The 19588-nt window shown below is 41.7% G+C and overlaps 1 protein-coding gene across 4 annotated transcripts in view; it reads left to right on the forward strand.

Moving 5' to 3' along the window:
• The window catches only part of EML1 (EMAP like 1), a 199156-nt gene that overhangs the window by 117394 nt on the left and 62174 nt on the right, over positions 1 to 19588 (forward strand). For 2 of the 4 annotated variants that reach the window (XM_064375207.1, XM_064375208.1), the window contains exons 3-5: positions 4927 to 5059; positions 13938 to 13994; positions 17488 to 17622. In XM_064375207.1, coding sequence (XP_064231277.1) covers positions 4927 to 5059; positions 13938 to 13994; positions 17488 to 17622 — 325 coding nt within the window. The remainder of the gene's footprint in view (positions 1 to 4926; positions 5060 to 13937; positions 13995 to 17487; positions 17623 to 19588) is intronic. The other 2 variants (XM_064375209.1, XM_064375210.1) reach the window with 1 other exon arrangement.

Genomic DNA, 19588 nt, shown 5'->3' on the forward strand with positions numbered 1-19588 from the left:
AAAGCCTTTCTTTTGTGGGTAAGGAAAATGGGACCCAGAGGACCCTGCCTATGGTCACATGGCTAGGTGGTGACATAGCAGGGACTGACACCCCAGCTCCTAACTCCCAGACCTGAGTTCCCTCCCTGACACTTCACCACCTACCCCACTGTGCCTTGGCGTAAGCTCTGGAAGTAAGTGGCTGTTTTGGGTGAGAATGTGAGCATGTGCCTGGGGTCTTACTCCAATCTCCTTGTGTGCAGGATGCAGCCCGTGGGCTCTCACTGGCTCTGATTCTGCCTCTGGTACCACTTGACCATAGCATTCCATTCTCTCCACATTATATTCGGGATACACAATTGCACCCAATGTCCATGATAGAGCATTTTGCTGTCTGGATGTAGCCAGGGGATAATGGCTACCACTTCTAGAGTATCTACTATGTGCTGGCACTGTGCTAGAAACTTTGCATTACTCATTCCTAATCCTCACAGCAGCCCTGCGATATAAGCACTCTGCCCTTATTTTAGAAAGAATCCAAGGCTTGGGCTGTGTCTTCCAGCTGAGCTGAGGATGAGTCCAGTCCTGTCTGCCTTGAGGGCCTTTGTCTTCCTTCACCTGGGCTTCTCCGACTCCCAGAGACAGGATTCCAGCCATCCTGCAGTTCTTGTACCAGATGCATTCTAAACACAGAGTTTATCAGGCTCCTTTCATCGGAGAAATTCTCCTTTTGGTGCTGTGTTTGTTGCTGTGTTTCACCTCCATGAACAATGTAAAAAAAAAATTTTTTTTAAACAACCCTTTTATGAACCAGAAGAGTATCTCATATCTTAGTGTCATCTGGAAGCTAGGGATCCATTTATCTTAGCACATGAGGAGCAGAAAATTGTGTTTGAACCTTCCCTAGTGTTATGTCACTTCTGCATTTTTAAAGAGCACTTATCTGAAAACGTTTCATTACAGCTGCTCCTCTTTTCCTGCCATCTTCAAGATCCATGCTGGCACCTGTTCAGGCTGAACACTAGGAGGTATTTTTCCTTCCATCAGGTTTTCTTATGGCAGGTTTTCTTCCTTGAGTGGCTAATAATTTTTAGACCTGGTAACATGAAAGAAACCTGGCATGATGGCATGTACAAAATAGATGCTTAGTAAGCAGGATGGTGGTGGGGGTTACGATGCTATTTAATCAGTCAGTGGTTACAAAAACCCAAGGATGTTATCAAGACAGGGATGTAGTAGCAATTGGATCTTGCTGAAGTTGGGATCTTTCCAACTTTGTAGTCATTCCAAGAGTAGTCACAGTGCGTCCCCCTCCCCCTTCCCGTCTCTCTCCTCTTCCCACTCTCTATTTTTCTTTCATGATCTCTCATCACAACTTTAATATTCTATTTGCTTCTGATGTTACTCTATGATATTTTAAGATATAAAATGTATTATACAGTCTGGGAATGCCACATGCATGGCATCTGATTTTCATTTCATGGGCTTTTTAAAATCCTATTTTCTATTTCTTCTTTTGAGAAAAGGACAGTAACAGATTATTATGAGATTGAATTTTGAAATTACAACTCAAGAAAGAATGAACAACTTAGTAGGACTCCAAAATGGCCACATAATGTCCTCTCTTAGAAGCAAGGTTTTCATAATTGAAATTGAACCAAGTTAAATTTGCAATGTATGTTGACTCCCTTCTGTGTGTAGGCCTGGGGGCAGGTGCTAGCTTCAAGGAACCTGCAATGGCATAGACAAACTATTGGATTTAGCGTTCCAAGTGTGATGATGGTGGCTAAGGCAAGGTGGTGTGGGAGCATGGAGGAGGCCCCACTTTCTTTTACTTTAAAGAAAGAAGATTGGCCCTTCAGCTTTAGGGACTGGAAAGTTCCAGCAAGTTAAAAATTTGGGATAAAATATTGTTTTGTCATTGGTAATATTTTAAGAGCCTAAATGGAGGCAGATTTAATTCTGTGATGAACAAAATGAATTAAATTCTGCTAGCTTTTTTTGTTGTTGTTGTTCAGAGATAGAGTCTTACTATGTTGCCCAGGCTGGAGTGCAGTGATGTGATCTCAGCTCACTGCAACTCTGCCTCCTGGGTTCAAGAGATTCTCCTGCCTCAGCATCCTGAGTAGCTGGGATTACCGGTGCCCGCCACCACACCTGCTTAATTTTTGTATTTTTAGTAGAGACAGGGTTTCACCATGTTGGCCAGGCTGGTCTCAAATTCCTGACCACTTTGACCTCCCAAAGTGCCTGCTTCCTTCTGTTGTATGACGGCATTGGAAACCAAGGTTCAGGCCTTGGGTGTCATTGCTTCAGCCTCTCTCAGCAGACAGAGCTCAGAAGCATGTGTTTATACTAACCTGTGCATGTGTCTATGTATTTATAATTAATATCTGCATCTGTGTTAAAGCAAACCTGAGTCCACACTGATGTCCCTGCTCCAGTGGTACATGGTTCATTCCCGCCATCTCCCCTTGCTTATCCATCACCTCCCTCTCCAACAGTGAGAGACCTGCCATCCTCCATCCTTTTACTTAATTGTTCCATCCTGGTGTTCCTGTGTAGTGGTTTCAGAATTGTTAGCCCCCACCTTTGTGGGAAGCAGCCTTACTAACTCGAATACAGTGCTGATGTGCGGTCCTGTTATCTTTAGCTCTACAATCTCTTCTCATTTCCAGTATGACTTAGGTCAGCACCTTCCTGCTGCCACCACCTTCAGTGAGGTTGTCATATGTTTCTTATACAATCTTCGTTCCATCATTGAGTTCCCCATCTCCTACTTGGTTTTATTTGAATACTTTAAGATATACTCTTGGTATAAGGGTCTCTGGGCTTTAATAAGGCCTTGTGTCACGTATCCCCCATGACGGTGTCTTACAGCATAGTTTTATCACCATAGAAGACCTCCTGTGTGTCGCCTGTTCGACCCCCACCCTGCAACCTTTGACAACCACAATGGATTTTCTGTCTTTAGTTTACCTTGACTCAAATGTCATATAAATGCCATCATCCAACATGGAGCCTTTCAGACTTGCTGCTTTGCCTTAGCAATGTGGATTTCAGGTGTGGATTGGTTCATTCCTTTGATCAGTGACTCATATTTCATTGTATGGATGGGCCAATTTGTTTATCTCTTCACTTATCAGAGGACATCTTGGTCGCTTCTAGTTTTTGACAACTGTATATAAAGCAGCTATAAATATTTACATGCGGGTTTGTGTAGGCATAAGTTTTCAGATCAATTGGGTAAATACCTAGTGTCAGTACAATTACTGGATCATATGGTAAAACTATATTTAGCTTTATAAGAAACTGCCAGACTGTCTTCCACAGTGGCTGTACAGTTTTTCGTTCCCACCAGCAAGGAATGAGAGTTCCTGTTGCTCGGTATCCTGGCCAGCAGTTGGTATTTTGTCTGTCTTTTTGGATTTCAGCCATTCTAATAGGTGTATAGAAGTATCTCATTATTGTTTTAATTTGCATTTCCCTAATGACAAATGATGTTGTCTTTTCATATGCTTATTTGCCATCTGTATATATCTTCTTTGGTGAAGTATCTTTTCAGATCTTTTGCCCATTTTTTTAATTGGGCTGTTTGTCTTCTTACTGTTGAATTTGAAGAGTTCTTTTTATATTCTTTATACAAGTCCTTTATCAGATATGTGATGTGCAAATATTTTCTCCCAATCTATGCCTTGTATTTTAATCCTTTTAAGTGCTTTTACAAATTTTAAAAAATGTAAATGAAGTCCAAGCTATCAGCTTTTTTCTTTCATGGTTGTGCTTTTGGTATTATACCTAAAAACTCATCACCAAGCCACTTTCTTCTAGAAGTTTTATAGTTTTGCGTTTTAAATTCAGGTTTATGGGCCGTGTTGGTGAATTTTTGTGTAGGGTGTGAGGTTAGTGTCGAGGTTCCCTTTGTTGAAAAGATGGTGCTGGCGGGGCGTGGTGGCGGGGCGGGGTGGCGGGGCACGGTGGCCAGCACCTGCAATCCCAGCACTTTGGGAGGCCAGACTGGGCAGATCACCTGAGGTCAGGAGTTCAGGACCAGCCTGGCCAATGTGGCAAAACCCTGTCTCTGCTAAAAATACAAAAATTAGCTGGGCATGGTGGCGCTGGGCATGGTGGCACGCGCCTGTAATCCCAGCTACTCAGGAGGCTGAGGCAGCAGAATTGCCTGAACCCAGGAGACGGAGGTAGCCAAGATCATGCCACTGCACGCCAACCTGCACAAGTGAAACTGTCTCAAAAAAAAAGAGAGAAAGAAAAAGAAAAGATGATCCTTTCTCCAAGGAATCGCCTTTATACCTTTGTCAGTGCCGCTGGTATTTCAAAATTCATGTCCTTTTCCTTTCTATGTAGCTTAAGTTCCGTAAAACAGTGGTCCCCAGCCTTTTTGGCACCAAGAAAACTATGGAAGACAATTTTTCCGCGGAAGTGGGGGTGGGTGGTGGGGATGGTTTGGGGATGATTCAAGCATATTACGTTTATTGTGTACCTTCTTTCTACTATTATTACATTGTAATAGATAATGAAATAATTATACAACTCACCATAATGTAGAATCAGTAGGAGTCCTGAGCTTGTTTTCCTGCAATTAGATGGTCCCATCTAGGGTTGATGGGAGACAGTGACAGATCATCAGGCATTAGATTCTCATAAGGAGTGCTCAACCTAGATCCCTCACATGTGCAGTTCATAAGGCAGTTGGCACTCCTGTGAGAATCTAATGCCGCCACTGATGTGACTGGAGGCAGAGCCCTGGTGGTAGCCTGCGTGATGGGTAGCAGCTGTAAATATAGATGAAGAGTTGCTCACTCCCTCACTGCCCACCTCCTCCTGCTGTGTGGCCTCATCTTCCTAACAGGGGGCTGGGGACCCCTGCTGTAAAATGTTACTTTTACGGAGGGGAAGGTCTGATCTCCTTTTCTGCTTGTCTTACAGCAAGACCACTGATGCAGACCCTGCCTTTAAGAACCACTGTCAACAACGGCACTGTGTTACCAAAGAAACCTAGTGGCTCTCTACCTTCCCCTTCCGGGGCCAGGAAAGAAACTGCTGTGCCAGCAACCAAAAGGTGAGCCAGGAGAAGGGCCTTAAGTGAACTCTAAAAGCAGTTCTCTCTCAGGTTTTAAAATGAGTATCACTTTTTAAAATGACATTGTACAATTTCTTCTGAGTTAAAGCTTATAAAAGTCCATTTCATATGTTGCCATAACAGGAACTAGTTAAGTTTATTATTCTTCTTGTTTTAGATTTAATTGTGTTGTCTTTGAAATCTCATGGGCTAAAACCACAGTGTGCTGTTTTGTATTTTTACTTAAAGTTCTCTTTTGAAAAAACGAATGTTAGTATAACCTGGGTAAAAATAAATAGCTGTTCCCAAACCCATACTGGGAATATGGCAAAATTCAGATTGCCATGGCAACCTTAGATTTTTCTCTATGCAATTTGGACAAGCTCATACTTTCAAAATGTACCTAACAGTGGAGTCTAGATATTGATGTTATCTGTCACAAAGAGCACAGTTTGCTTTTAACTTTAGTATTATTTTGTAATTGTCATTTAAAGATTTTATATTTTAGGGCCAGGTGTGGTGGCTCATGCCTGTAATCCCAACACTTTGGGAGGCTAAGGTGGGTGGATCACTTGAGCTCAGGAGCTTGAGACCGCCCCAGCTTAACCATTTTTATGTGTAGAGTTCAGTAGTGCTGGCTGAGCGTGATGGCTCATGCCTGTAATCCCAGCACTTCAGGAGGCTGAAGTAGGCAGATCACCTGTGGTCAGGAGTTTGAGACCAGCCTGACCAACATGGCAAAACCCTGTCTCTACTAAAAATACAGAAATTAGCCAGGCATGGTGGCACATGCCTATAATCCCAGCTACTTGGGAAGCTGAGGCAGGAGAATCACTTGAACCTGGAGGCCAAGGTTACAGTGAGCCAAGATCGCACCGTTGCACTCCAGTAGTGGTGACAGGAGTGAAACTCCATCTCAATAAAAAAAAAAAAAGAGAGTTTAGTAATATTAAGTATATTCACACATCTATTGTGGTACAATAGATCTCTAGAACTTTTTCATCAGGCAAAATAGAAACTCTAGACACATTAAACAGTAACTACCCCTCTACTCTCACCACTGCCCTTGGCAGCCACCTCTCTACTTTTTGTTGCTATGATTCTGACTACGTTAGGTATTTCATAGAAGTGGGATCATCTAGGCAGCGCTCGTCCTTTTGTGACTGGCTTATTCTGCTTAGCACAATGTCATTGACATGCATCCTTATTATAGCATGTGACCGATTTTCTTTTTAAGTCTGGATAATACTGCATTGTATGTGTATATCGTATTTTGCTTTTTATTTTAATTTTAGATTCGGGGGTACATGTGCAGGTTTATTACAAGGGTGTATTTGTGATGCTGAGGTTTGGGCTTCTGTTGATCCTGTTTAGACAGTGAACATAGTACCCAACAGGAAGTTTTTCAGCCCTTAACCCTCTCTCTCCCACCCTCCTTCTGGAGTCCCCGGTGTCTGTTATCCCCATCTTTATCATATTTTGTTTATCCATTCATCCATCAGTGAATATTCTGTACCATTTATCTGCACATCTGTCTTTATGGTCAATATCCCACCATCTTAATTACTATTGCTTTTTAGTATGTTTTAAAATCAGGAAATGGGAGGCCCCCAGCTGCATTCTTCTTTTCCATGATTGTCTTGGCTATTTAGGGTCCCTTGAGATTCCATATGAATTTTAGGATAGGTTTTTTTTTTATTTCTACAAAAAATGCCATTGGGATTTTGATAGAGACTGTGTCAAATCTGCATATCACTTTGAGTAGTATGGACATTTTAGCAATATTAAGTCTTCCAATCCATAAACATAGTATGTCTTTCTCTTTTTTTTATATATTTTCTTTTAGCAAAGTTTTGTAGTTCTCAGGGTATAAGTTTTCTATCTCCTTGGTTAAGGTTATTCCTAAATATTTTATCCTTTTTGATGCTATAGTAAATAGAATTATTTTCTTAACTTCCTTTTCAGATTGGTCATTATTATTGTATAAAAATGCATCTGATTTTTGTGTGTTGGTTTTGTATCCTGAAACTTTGTTGAAATTATGTATTAGTCCTCACAGTTTTTTTTTTTTTTTTTTTTTCTGGAATCTTTAGAGTTTTCTAAGTATAAGGCTCTGTCATCTGTAGACAAAGAGTTTTACTTTGGATCCTTTCCAATTTGGATGCTTTTCATTTCTTTCTCTTATCTAATTGCTCTGGCTAGGACTTTGAGTACTATGTTGAATAATAGTGGCAAGAGTGGGTATCTTGCCTTCTTCCTGCTTTTAGAGGAAAAGCTTTTGGTCTTTTACCATTGAGTAGTATTTGGGCTATGGCCATTCAAATATGGCATTTATTACATTGAGGTGGTTTCCTTCTATTCCTAGTTTGTTGTGTGTTTGTCCTTTATTCTGTGAATATTGTATCACATTGGTTGATTTTGTGCTGAATCATTCTTGCATTCCAAATATAAATCCCAACTGGTCATGGTATATAATCCATTTAGATGCTGTTGAATTCAGTTTACTAGTATTTCGTTGAGGAATTTTTCAACATTCATCAGGGATATTGGTCTATCATTTTCTTTTCTTGTGTCTTTGGCTGGTTTTGGTATTAGAATAATGCTGGCCTCATACAATGATTTGGAAGTGTTCCCTCCTCCTCAATTCTTTGGAAGAGTTTAAGGAGGATTGGAATTTATCCTTTTTTAAATGTTTGATAGAATTCTCCACTGAAGCCATCGGGTCCTGGGCTTTTCTTTGTTGGGGAATTTTTGATTACTGCTTCAATCTCTTTACTAGTTCTAGGTCTGTTCATATTTTTTGTTTCTTTATGATTCAGTCCTGGTGGGCTGTTTGTTTCTAGGACTTAATCATTTGCTCTGTGTCACTCAATTTGATGGCATATACTTGTTCACAGTGGTCTCTTACAGTCCTTCTCATTTTTGTTATATCAGTTGTAATGTCCTTTCATTTCTAATGTTAGTTATTTAAATTGTCTCTCTTTTTTTCTATGTTAGTCTAGCTAAGGGTTTTTCAATTTTGTTGATCTTTTTTTTTAAAAAAAAGAAACAACTCTTGGTTTTGTTGATTTTTTTAACATTGTTTTCTATTATCCATTTATCTCTGCTCTAATCTTTATTATTTCCTTCCTTCTGCAAACTTTTGGTTTTGTCTTCTTTTTCTAGTTCCCTGAAGTATAAAGTTAGGAAGCTGATGTGAGACCTCTCTTCTATTTATGGAAACACTGATCACTCTAGACTTCCCTCTTAGTACCCCTTTCACTGCCTCCTGTAAGTTTTGGCATGTTGGTGTTTTCATTTTCACGTGTCTCCAGATATTTTTTACATTTGTCTGTGATTTCTTCTTTGACCATTGATCGTTTAAGAGTGAGTTGTTTAAAGGTTGACTTTTTAGTGTAGTAAATACAGGCGTGCCTCATTTTATTGTGTCCGGCTTTATTGTGCTTCACAGATACCACATTTTTTACAAAGTAGAGGTGGCAGCAACCCTGTGTTGAGCAAATCTGTCAGCATCATTTATCCAACACATACTCACTTCATGCCAGATTTTGGTAATTCTCACAGCATTTCAAACTTTTTTTTATCATTATGTCTGGTATGGTGTTAATATTGTAATTGTTTTGGGTCACCCATAGAAGGTGGCAAACGAATCCATAAATGTGGTTTACGTCCTGACTACTTTGCCCATTGTTTCACCATCTCTTTCCTTCTCCATTGGCCTCCCTTTTCCCTGAGGCACAACAATATTGAAATCAGGCCATTTGGTGACCCTATAATGGCCTCTAAGTGTTCAAGTGAAGCAAGAATCATATATTTCTCACTTTAAATCAAAAGCTAGACTGATTCAGCTTAATGAGGAAGATATGTCAAAAGCCAGGATAGACCATCATGTGGTTTAGATGTTTGTCTCCTCCAAATTTCATATTGCAATGTGATCCCCAGTATTGGAAATGGGCCTGGTAGGAGGTGTTTGGGTCATCAGGGTAGATTCCTCATGAATGTCTTGGTGCTGTCCTCACAATAAGTGAGTTCTTGCTCTGAGTTCACACAAGGTCTGGTTGTTTAAAAGAGCATGGCACCTCCTCCCCACTTACTTCCTCTCTTGCCAAATGACGTGCCTGCTCCTCTCTTGTCTTCTGCCATGATTGAAAACTCCCTGAGGCCACACCAGAAGCTGAGCAGATGCCGGTGCCATGCTTCCTGGACAGCCTGAAGAACTGTGAGGCAATTAAACCTCACAATTCTTTATAAATTGCCCAGCCTCGGGTATTCCTTTATAACTGCACAAAACAGACCAACACAGGCATATTGTGCCAATTAGCCAAGTTGTAGATGCAAAGAAAATGTTCTTGAAGGAAATTCAAAGTGCTACTCCAATGAACACATGAATGATTAAAAAAAAAAAAAAAAAGCGAAACATCCTTATTCCTGATAAGGAGAAAATTTGAGTGGTCTGAATCAAGGATCATACCAGTAACAAGATTCCCTTAAGCCAAAACCTAATACAGAGCAAGGCCCTAAGTCTCTTCAATTTATGAAATCTGAGAGAGGTGAGGAAGCTGTAGAAGAAAAGATTGAAGCCAGCAGAGGCTGGCTCATGAGCTTTAAGGAAAGATGCTGTCTCCATAACATAGAGGTACAAGGTAAAGCAGCCCGTGTTATTGTAGAAGCTGCTACAGGTTATGCAGAAGACCTGGCTAAGATAATTGATGAAGGCAGCTACGCTAAACAACATATTTTCAATGTAGATAAAACAGCCTTATATTGGAGGAAGGTGCCATCTAGACTTTTATATGAATAGTCAATACCTGGCTTCAAAGCTTCAAAGGACAGGCTGACTCTTGTTAGGGCCGGATGTAGCTGGTGACCTTAACTTGGAGCCAATGCTTGTTTATCATTCCAGAAATCCTAGGGCCCTTAAGAAGTATGTTAAATCTCTGCCTGTGCTCTATAAATGAAAGAAAGCCTAAATGACAGCACATCTGTTTATAGCAGGGTTTACTGAATATTTTGAGCCCATTGTTGAGGCCTACCGCTCAGAAGAAAAAGCTTCCTTTCCAGATATTACCATTCATTTACAGTATACCTAGTCACCCAGGAGCTCTGATGGAGCAACACAAGGAAATCAATGTTTTTATGCCTGCTCACACAACACATATTCTGCAGCCCCTGGATCAAGGAGTAATTTCAACTGTCAAGCTTTATTATTTAGGAAATACATTTCATAAGGCTATTGCTGCCATTGATAGTGATTCCTCTAATAGATCTTGGCAATGTCAATTGAAACCCTTCTAGAAAGGATTCAACATTCTAAATGCTTTTAAGAACATTTGTGGGGCCAGGCTCAGTGGCTCACACCTGTAATCCCAGCATTTGGGGAAGTCAAGGCAGGAGGATCATCTGAGGCCAGGAGTTTGAGACTGCAGTGAGCCATAATTGTGCTACTGCACTCTAGCCTGGGCAACAGAGCAAGACTCTGTCTCAAGGAAAAAATAAAAGAACATTTATGATTCATGGGAGGAGGCCAAAATATCCACATGAACAGAGAAGCTTGGAAGAAGGTAATTTCAACCCTCATGGATGACTTCGAGATAGTTCAAGACTTCACCAGAGAAAGTCACTGCAAATGTGATGGAAATAGCAAGAGAACTAGCATTCGAAGTGCAGCCTGAGGATGGGACTGAGTTGCTACAATCTCCTGATAAAACTTCAGTAGACGAGGAATCACTGCAAAAAAAGTAGTTTCTTGAGGTGGGATCTGCTCTGACAGAAGATGCTGTGAACACTGTTGAAATGACAACAAAGGGTTTCAAGTAGCACAGAATCCCTGATGAAGCGGTGGCAGGGTCGTGTGGCTGGAGAGTGGGGAACGTGGCCTGGGTTGTCTGGCTCCAGAACCTGTGCACTGCCCACTGTGCTTGGCTGCTTCCCGCACAGATTTCCAGGTCAGCCCTGACATCTGCTCAGGAAAAATGCTTGATATAATTACTGCTTGCAAATCATCCTTTTATGCCCCATCCTGTCTGTGTAGTATTTGTGGGAAGCAGGAGCAGCCGTCAGGAGTGAGGGCGACTCTGAGCGGAGATTTCTCAGATTGCAAGTCCAATGTTGATAAGGGGGTGCCAGGGTGAAACACCAAGTAAAGAAACAAGTCCTGGCTAGGAACAGAGGCCTAGGTCTTATACCCCCACATTTCAGACACATGTGAAAGGGCTCATGGGTGGTGATTACTCTCAGCAATTTTATCTTAGAAAAGAAAGGAGGGAGGAAGGGAGCAAGACAGGAAGAAACAAATGAACATATGAAAAATTATGATGAGTAGCCATCATGTTATATTTAAGTGTACGTTTGTGTACTAGCATTTAAATGGTAACTCTCCTCCCAGAAACATTCTAAGGCCTCTGTAGACTTTTCCTTATAATTTACAGAATACCCATTTGATTAATAAGCTATTGTCAGCATATGGCTGCCAACTAGAAATACATAGTTTTCCTAGACTGAGTGTCCAAGCCTCTGGGTTTTGAGCGAAAGTTTAGTGATTCATGTATTTTGGTTTGTTTCTGGCTTTTATGGGCTTCAGTGTATGTGAGTTCCCATCCATTTGGAAGCTGGAAATAAGAACAATAGCATCTAATTGCCACTCTGTGGTAAAGTTCCTATAGATCTCTCATGAGGAGAGAATTTCGAAAACAGAAAGAAGCAGACTGGGCATTCTGAATATTAGGATTAAAATAACTTCCAAGTCACTTCAAATATGTTTACAGTCATGTAGGAATTTTTCTGTAATCAGAGTTTGAAATTAAATGAGTCAGGGCATCTGTGGTGTGTGGATGGGTATATGTTTATTTTCTTTTCTCTGGGGGTTTTTCAGCCTGGTGCTTAAGAACAAAATCCCCTTTGGAAATAGTCCAGTGCCCAGCGGTTGTGCTTTGTGTTGCCAATTAAGACTTCGATTGAGGGCTTGATTTGGAATCCTTGGGAAAAGCTTTGTTTCCATTAGGCAAAGGAAAAAAGGCAGAAAATCCAGGGAAGACATTGTAGGTCATACCTTCCTCAGTGGGGATTCGGACGCTCACAATAGAGTAACATATCCACTGGCTCAAGAAAGAGACGATCACTGTTCTCTGGGCTCATAAGTAGAGCATGACAATAGGCCAAGCTATGTGAACAGAGATCAAAAGAACAAAACTGGTACAAAAAGCGTTATTTAAAAAATGCTCTGTGACAAATGTGAGATAGAATGGTAAATATCTATTGCTTCCAAACAAACAGCCAATAGTCCTTTGGAAAAATAGTTCCACTTGTTAGAAGCACAGCGTCCGTATTGCACTGAAGTCACTGCTGGGTACATAGTGTCATTTGAAGACTAGAAAGCCAAACTCTGGCTTCAGTTGATTTTTAAAATTATTTCTAAATCTATTTCCCTGTTACTCAGATCCATTGAAATGTAGGTGATAAATCCATGTTTGAGTTTGTTCTCAGGAGCAAAATAGAGGTAGAAGTATTGTCCTGTTGAACAGTGGAAGACCCTTGGGACCTGTCCCGTTATCAGCAGTGATATGGTTCTCCCCACTAGCTCAAGTAATTGGCTTCGTATTGTAGAAAAAAGACTTACATATGTAGAATTCTCTAAGATTCTCCAAGGCCACTAGCCTTCCTGAAAAAATGACTTGGATTTTGCCAAAGATCGGTTTTTAGACAGTGAAAGATATGAGCATTTGTTAATTTAATTATTGAAGTGCGTTATCTCAGTCTGTCAGAATTATCTCATAATTGGAGGGACAAAAGCCAGGTGGGTCCTGGTTCCCTGTGGACCCTCCAGCACTCAGCATCGTGCACAGTGGATGGTCAATGCCTAATAAGTGTGTGTTGAGCAGATCACTGTTTTTATCCAGTGTTCATTGCCCCAGCTGTCAGGACAAATGGAATCATCCGAAAATCTCCAGTCACACATAAGAGCTGCCTGTCAGATTTCTGTTTTCATTGTAAAAGTTTGGGATACTTTTGCAAAATTCTGGAAAATCGATTTTCGATTCCCAGTGACATGATGAAAGAAAACATAATTGTAGCTTCTTATGCTTAGAATTATTATTATCCGTAAGAAGAGAGACATCTGCTTTTCGTATGGTCACTAGTCTCCACTTCAGAAATTTTATTATGTCTAAAATGTTAATTGGCACAAATTGTGGAATGCATATGTAATGTAATATAAAGAACCATTTTATTTTCATAAGTTAGAAGGTTGCAGGTTTGGGTGTGCGGGCAGAAAGCAGAAGGGAAAACAAAACAAGTGGTGGTGTCTGTGTTTCTACACCAAAAATGCTTGCCTTAAGCACTAAAAAATGTGCTGCATTATTGCACAGTCTCTCACAAGCCAGTACTTCTACCACTTTCAAAATAAAGAGCATTATTTTTTACTTGCCATCCAGAGGGAACATAGCTTCTTTGATATTCCCTGCTGGCTATTTGAGGAGGCTTCCTGCAGTGAGTGTACAGTATTACTCTCTCTGGCTGCCCTTGTTACTGCAAATGTCTTGTCTTGAAGCTTTATTTTCTGTCCTTCACTTTGAGTCCTAGTAAATCCTTTTTAATTCATAAGAGCCCTTGGCTCTCAAAAGGAAATGTCTTGGTGTTTTTTTTCTACGTGTGGGACAACAGTAAGATTTTTTTTTTAAAGTTTAACATTTTAATGCAAATATGGGAATGACAAATATCTTGAAAGAGTTGTGATGGATTATATCCACATCTATATATGCAAACCAAATGTTTTCGATTTTGATGTGTGCATCCTGCAATTTACTGAAGCTTATATTTTTCCAGGCCTTTATTAATTGCACTCATGTTTATTCTGCTTTGTTTCTGTGCCTCTTATACATAGATTAAACAGATCTGTGAGTCTTCTCAATGCTTGCAAACTGAATAGATCGACACCAAGGTGAGGGGAACTTAGATTACTTTGTCACCCTAGCTGTTCCTTCCATTGTTTCCATCTCTGTTTTAACACAGTAGCTTAAAGGTCTCATCCAGTGCCTGCCATTCATCAAGTTGTCAGTCATGTAACTATATTCATCATTGACATTTATTGTTATTTTTAGATTCTCAACTGGACCTCCAAAACTAGAGTACTTTGGCTGTGCATAAATTGCAAGTGGTCTTAATTAGGGGCCTAACAGAGAACACAGCGTTGAAGGCATCAGCCCCGCCACTTGCTGTAACCCCAGACAAGTTGTTCCACACTCCAGAATTTGGTTCTTCATCTGTAAAATGAGGATAATGATATTGTTGCAGGGGATTTGTGAGGTTTGAGTTAAATCATACAGTAGATGTAAAAGTGCAGAGTACTCCTTAAACATTAACTGTGGCTGCTGCTGCAGTTTTCATCACGGCACCCCCATGAACTCTTCCGGCCACCAGGTTGAGTGTTCATTATTAGAAAATCAGTTAGTGTTTGCTATAATTGATGAACAGTGGTGGTTTTTCAGCTCTTTCAGGGTGTTTTACCCAGTTCTTTAAGTTGCTGTGAACTTGCCATGAACTCCCACAAGGACGCCACAGAGGCCGTGCTCTGGGCTCTTCTTGCGGCTGCAAAATCTCCCAGGGCCCTGGAAGCTGGTCAGGCAAAGTGTGCTTCAGAGCCTTGTGCTAAAGACTGGGTGGAGAATAATCCCGCTGTCAAATTAGCTTGGTGTTTGTCGTCGTAGGAACGTTTTAAACTTTAAGCACAAAGGCTCCTGTAATTTTTAGACTTTAATCTCAAATTTCAGAAATGTCATGCTCTCTTAAAATCTGTAATTTCCTTGTCCCCAAATTGAACATTCTAAAAACGTACATTTTGACCTGCTAATTGCAGACACACCCTGCTAATTGCAGTTGTAAGATTCTGGCACCGTCCACTCAAAGGTTCATCAGTTACCAAAAAGACTATGTGGAAAGTATATTCAGATAATCACCCTGAGAGTGAGGTGATTTTTCAAAGCCAACATACCATGAGGGTTTTTAAAAACATGCTCGGAGATTACTAAGCGACTGGACGTTGCAAAGGAGGGAGGACTGAAAGTCTGGCTAATGAGGGTACAGACAGAGGAGACAGAGGGGAAGGAACGTAGAGGGAAAGAGTCACTGGCTACCAAGGAGAGTGGCCAGGGCCAGGCAGGAGCCACCCATATGGGAGGCTTGTTTACTTATGAGGAGGAAGGATGTTGAGCTTTGGTGCAGGAGCAGTGGTCTGGCTGTGTTAAGTTCCTCAGTTCCTGTGTGCTCCTTGTTGAGACTAGGTTCCTGTGCACCCTTCACTGAAGCTGTGCCCACTGAAGCTACCTGAGACTCCCCACTTCTGGTCCCCACTCCCTCCTCTGTGTAGCACCAGGACACTCATCTAGTCCTGCGCTAGTCTCTGCGCACCCCTCCTTCTCTCCTGGTGTCGCTGCTACCTCTGACTCCTGCAGTAGCTTCTCAGCCCACATCTTTAAACATTAGTTTCCCTGGGGGCTCTTCTCTCCTTGGTCACCTCCTCCCTCAGTGATTGCCTCTGCGTCCGTGGCTCAGCACCTGCCAGATGGACAGAGACTGTCCTGAGCTGTCTCGAGTATTGCAGGCTTGTATTCTCACACACCCACACCTCCAGCTCCCAAATGTCCAGACTAGAATCACTGAAGTCTGGGCCTGTTCCCAGAGCCTGGGCCGTGGAACAGCCCCCCACCCGCCCCTCCCCTCCTTCATTTTGCTTACAGAGCAGGTGCTGCATTAAAGCAATTTGTGTCTCTTCTGGTGACAGGTCAATGTGTGATACTTCCATTTATTTCATCCTTTCATTTAGTAAATGTGTACCAAACTTTCATATGGGCTCTGCAAAGCATACAAAAATGATAAATGAGATAAGAGCTCAAGAAAGGCATGGACTAATGATGAAGATTTCTAGATATGTACAGAGAAACATATACTACAGTTATGTACTCTGTCTTCGTGAGTTTGGGCTGCTGTAACAAAGTCCATAGACTGGGAAGCTTATAAAAAACAGAAAGATATGCCTCACCATTCTGGAGGCTGGAAGTCCAAGATCGGAGTGGCCAGCATGGTCAGGTTCTGAAGAGGGCTGCCTTCCAGGTTGCAGGCGGCTGTCTTCTCACATGGTGGAAAAGGCTAAGAGAGGTCTCTGGGCCTCTTCCATCAGGACAATAATTCTACTTATTAGGGCTTCACCTGCTGACCTCATAACCTCCCAAGGCCCTACCTCCTAACACCATCACATTGAGCGTTAGGGTTTCCACACATGAATTTGGGGGACACGAGCAGTCCATAGCATGCTCTAAGAGGGGAACAATCAGCTTTCACCCCATGCGTGGACTCTGGTTTATCCCTGATGCCTGCGAATTCCCTGTGAATAGGGGATCCCTTCTCCTAGAGCAGGCTCTTTCCATCTGTGTCATAACAACACATTCAAGCTGTTCATTTGATCTTTCCCAGAAATTTGCAGTCTTCAGGAAGCCTTCTCCAGGCTGCCTTCCCAGGCCTCAGAGCACTCTAGTCCCTCTGGTCCTACAGAAGGTAGTTGGACACTTACATGGACACCACCTCCAAATGAAGGCATTGTGCATAGAGTGGAACATTTCTATCGTTACCTGTGGCATCCTGTTAGCATTTGTCCCATGAGTGCCTTTAGGCCTGAGTTCTTCAACATCAGCGCTATTCTATTGATATCTGGGGCCCAGTGATACTTTGTGGATGGGGCTATCCCAGGCTCTGTAGGATTTTTAGCAGCACCCTTGGTGCCCACCCACTACGTGCCAGTAGCAGTCCTCCCCCAGCTGTGGCAACAGAAGGATATCTCACCAGACATTGCTAGATGTCTCCTGGGGGGCACCATCCCCTCCCCGGTTGCACACCACCATCTAGACGAAGCTTGTCCAACCCGCAGGCCTATGGACCGTGTGTGGCTCAGGACAGCTTTGAATGCCGCCCAGCACAAATTTGTAAACTTTCTTAGTGTGCTATTTTTTTGCAATTTTTTGTTTAATTCCTCAGCTGTCGTTAGCATTAGTGTATTTTATATGTGGTCCAAGACAATTCTTCTTCTTCCAATGTGGCCCTGGGAAACCAAAAGACTGGACACCCCTGGAGGATGAAGCCTGCTCAAGGGCAGGATTGCCTCCCTCCAAGCCCCTGGAGTGCCCTCACACGGTCCTGCTGAAGTCTTCATGCCTCTGTTTCCTCCATGACTGTGAACTGTACTAGTGGCCTCAGTTACAAAGGCAGAGAGCAGAGGTGTTACTCCACGTGACACTCTGAAAAGCTTTTTGAACTCCGTAGCTAGGTCTGTCTTTGGAATATCCACGTGGAAGTATGATGTTCTGTGTACATATTTGTATGCTTAGCAATAAAATAAAATCACAATATTAAGGAGTTCACTGTTACTTCCATTCCACTCTCAGTAACATCAAGAGGACCAGCTCTTCTGAACGAGTATCTCCTGGGGGTCGAAGGGAAAGCAATGGGGATTCCAAAGGAAACCGGAATCGCACAGGCTCTACCAGCAGTTCTTCCAGTGGCAAAAAGAACAGTGAAAGGTAAGGATGTCTTATCTCTCAGTTCCTGCTGTTCAGATGTTTAAGCACCTCTTGTCCCCAGAGAGGAGTCAGAAGATCCCCTCATATTCCGACAAGCTAGGAGCACTCGGAGAAGAAGGCCTTCTCCTGAGATATTTGTAGGCACTGATCAAACAGCCATTTGAGGGCAGCTGCTAGGCATGGTTCACATAAACTATTGTCCAGGTAGAAAAACTGTCATTCAAGATTCCCAGCACTCAGGACATAAGTAGTTCCTGAGAATTTCTAAGCACCAAGTACCTGGAACTGGGGAAGTTATTCTGAATTTCTACATGAGCACCTTCTATTTCTAGTACACTATCCTGACCTTTTAAAGTTAATTTTAACGGACTGCTTTAAGTGTGTCAGCAGTATTTTCTGAGACAGAATGGCTGAAAAGTTATAATTTTATGATTTATCAGAGGCTATGTTTAATATGGATGCTAACACCAGAAATGTAAACCATTTTTCTTTATGGTTTCGTGAAATATAAGTACTCCAAATTTGAGGTTAGTTTATAATGGATTATGGTATGTATCAGTGAAATTAATAGTAACATTTTATTCCTGAATGCTACTTTTTGGTATTTTAGCAGCTTGTTTTATGTCTATATAATATATTTATATCTATATAATGTACTCTGTAAAGAAGATCCAGTTTCTCTATGTATTTCTACCTAATATTATACTTTGTTCTAACTTTTTAAACATTGTGCTTTAGTTTTTTTCTCTCTGTTTAATAAAGCTTAGGAAGGAATTTCAGCTTCAGAGGCTGAGCATGTGTGTTTTTCCCCCCAAATGTTCATGCAAGGAAAAGGCTTGGTCATAAAGCAATCGACTCCAACCCACAGGCTGTAACAATTCCAAGTGTGTAAATCCGTGGTGATTCAGTCCTATAAAGGAAGCTGAAACTCTTTTTCAGTTTTATTCCTAAAAGATGTCTGCTGTAAAAGCATAGAGACACTTCTCACATCTGTAGCAGGTCAAGTCCATGGTCAATTAACAATTTAAAAAACGATTAACATGTGTTCTGTCTTCTTCTCATTTAGACTATTAGTACTTCTTATCAGAAGATTATGCTAATGGGGTGATAATACCTTGGAAATGAGGCCAAGTGGTTACAATGGCAACAGAGTGTGAGTTGGTGGGAGGTACCACATAGCCCAAAGCTTCTTAGAATTCAGGGTAAGCTTGGAAGTTGACCTGAAATGTCTAGATCTTGGCAGTTCTCAGAGACTTGGCTCCTGCTCTGCACATCTGATTTTTATTAAGAATTTCCAAAAAGAGTATGCATTGTGTAAACTCCAGATCCATTTTATCTTCAAAATCCTATGGCTTTGGTAAATGTGCTGGGTAAATATTTCCGTAGAATATATTTACAAAGAGATTTTTGAAAAATGCCACAGTAGGAAATTTTGATTTGGAAATGAGGGACTGGGAAAATTTGCTAATCATGTTCCCAAACTAATTCAGGCAACTAAACATGTCCATTTAAAAATAAATTCTTTGTCTCGTTAGAACCCAGGCATGGCTGAGGCGAGCATAGCACAGAGCTGGCCAAGTTTCATGCATCGTGCACCGAAGGGGCTTCAGAGACAGTTACTGTCTCTTCTTAGGTAATTGCTGGTCTTGACAGGGGGCCCATAGGAGTAAGAACTGCAGTAACTCAGAAGGAAGCAGCTAAGACTCGGTAGAAGTGAAGGTAAAGTTGGTAACTCAGTTGCTGTCTGAGCCCTTCCCGCCTTTCTTCCTCTGTATTCCTGTGTGCGCAGCCCCACGCTTAGGCTGCTTGGACCCTAGCATCAAAGCAGAGCTGGAGTCTTGCTGAGCAGTGCCACTCTGGGGACGGGACAGGAGGAAGGAAAGGTGTAGGAGGCAGCCCCCACGTAATTTCTGTTTTAAAGATGACTGCGTTCAGTGGACTCAAGATGGCATGCCTCTTCCCCATT

The sequence above is a fragment of the Aotus nancymaae genome, unplaced genomic scaffold, assembly GCF_030222135.1.
Source record: "Aotus nancymaae isolate 86718 unplaced genomic scaffold, 86718_ANA_hifiasm-v0.15.2.pri h1tg000011l, whole genome shotgun sequence".
Classification (NCBI taxonomy): Eukaryota; Metazoa; Chordata; class Mammalia; order Primates; family Aotidae; genus Aotus; species Aotus nancymaae.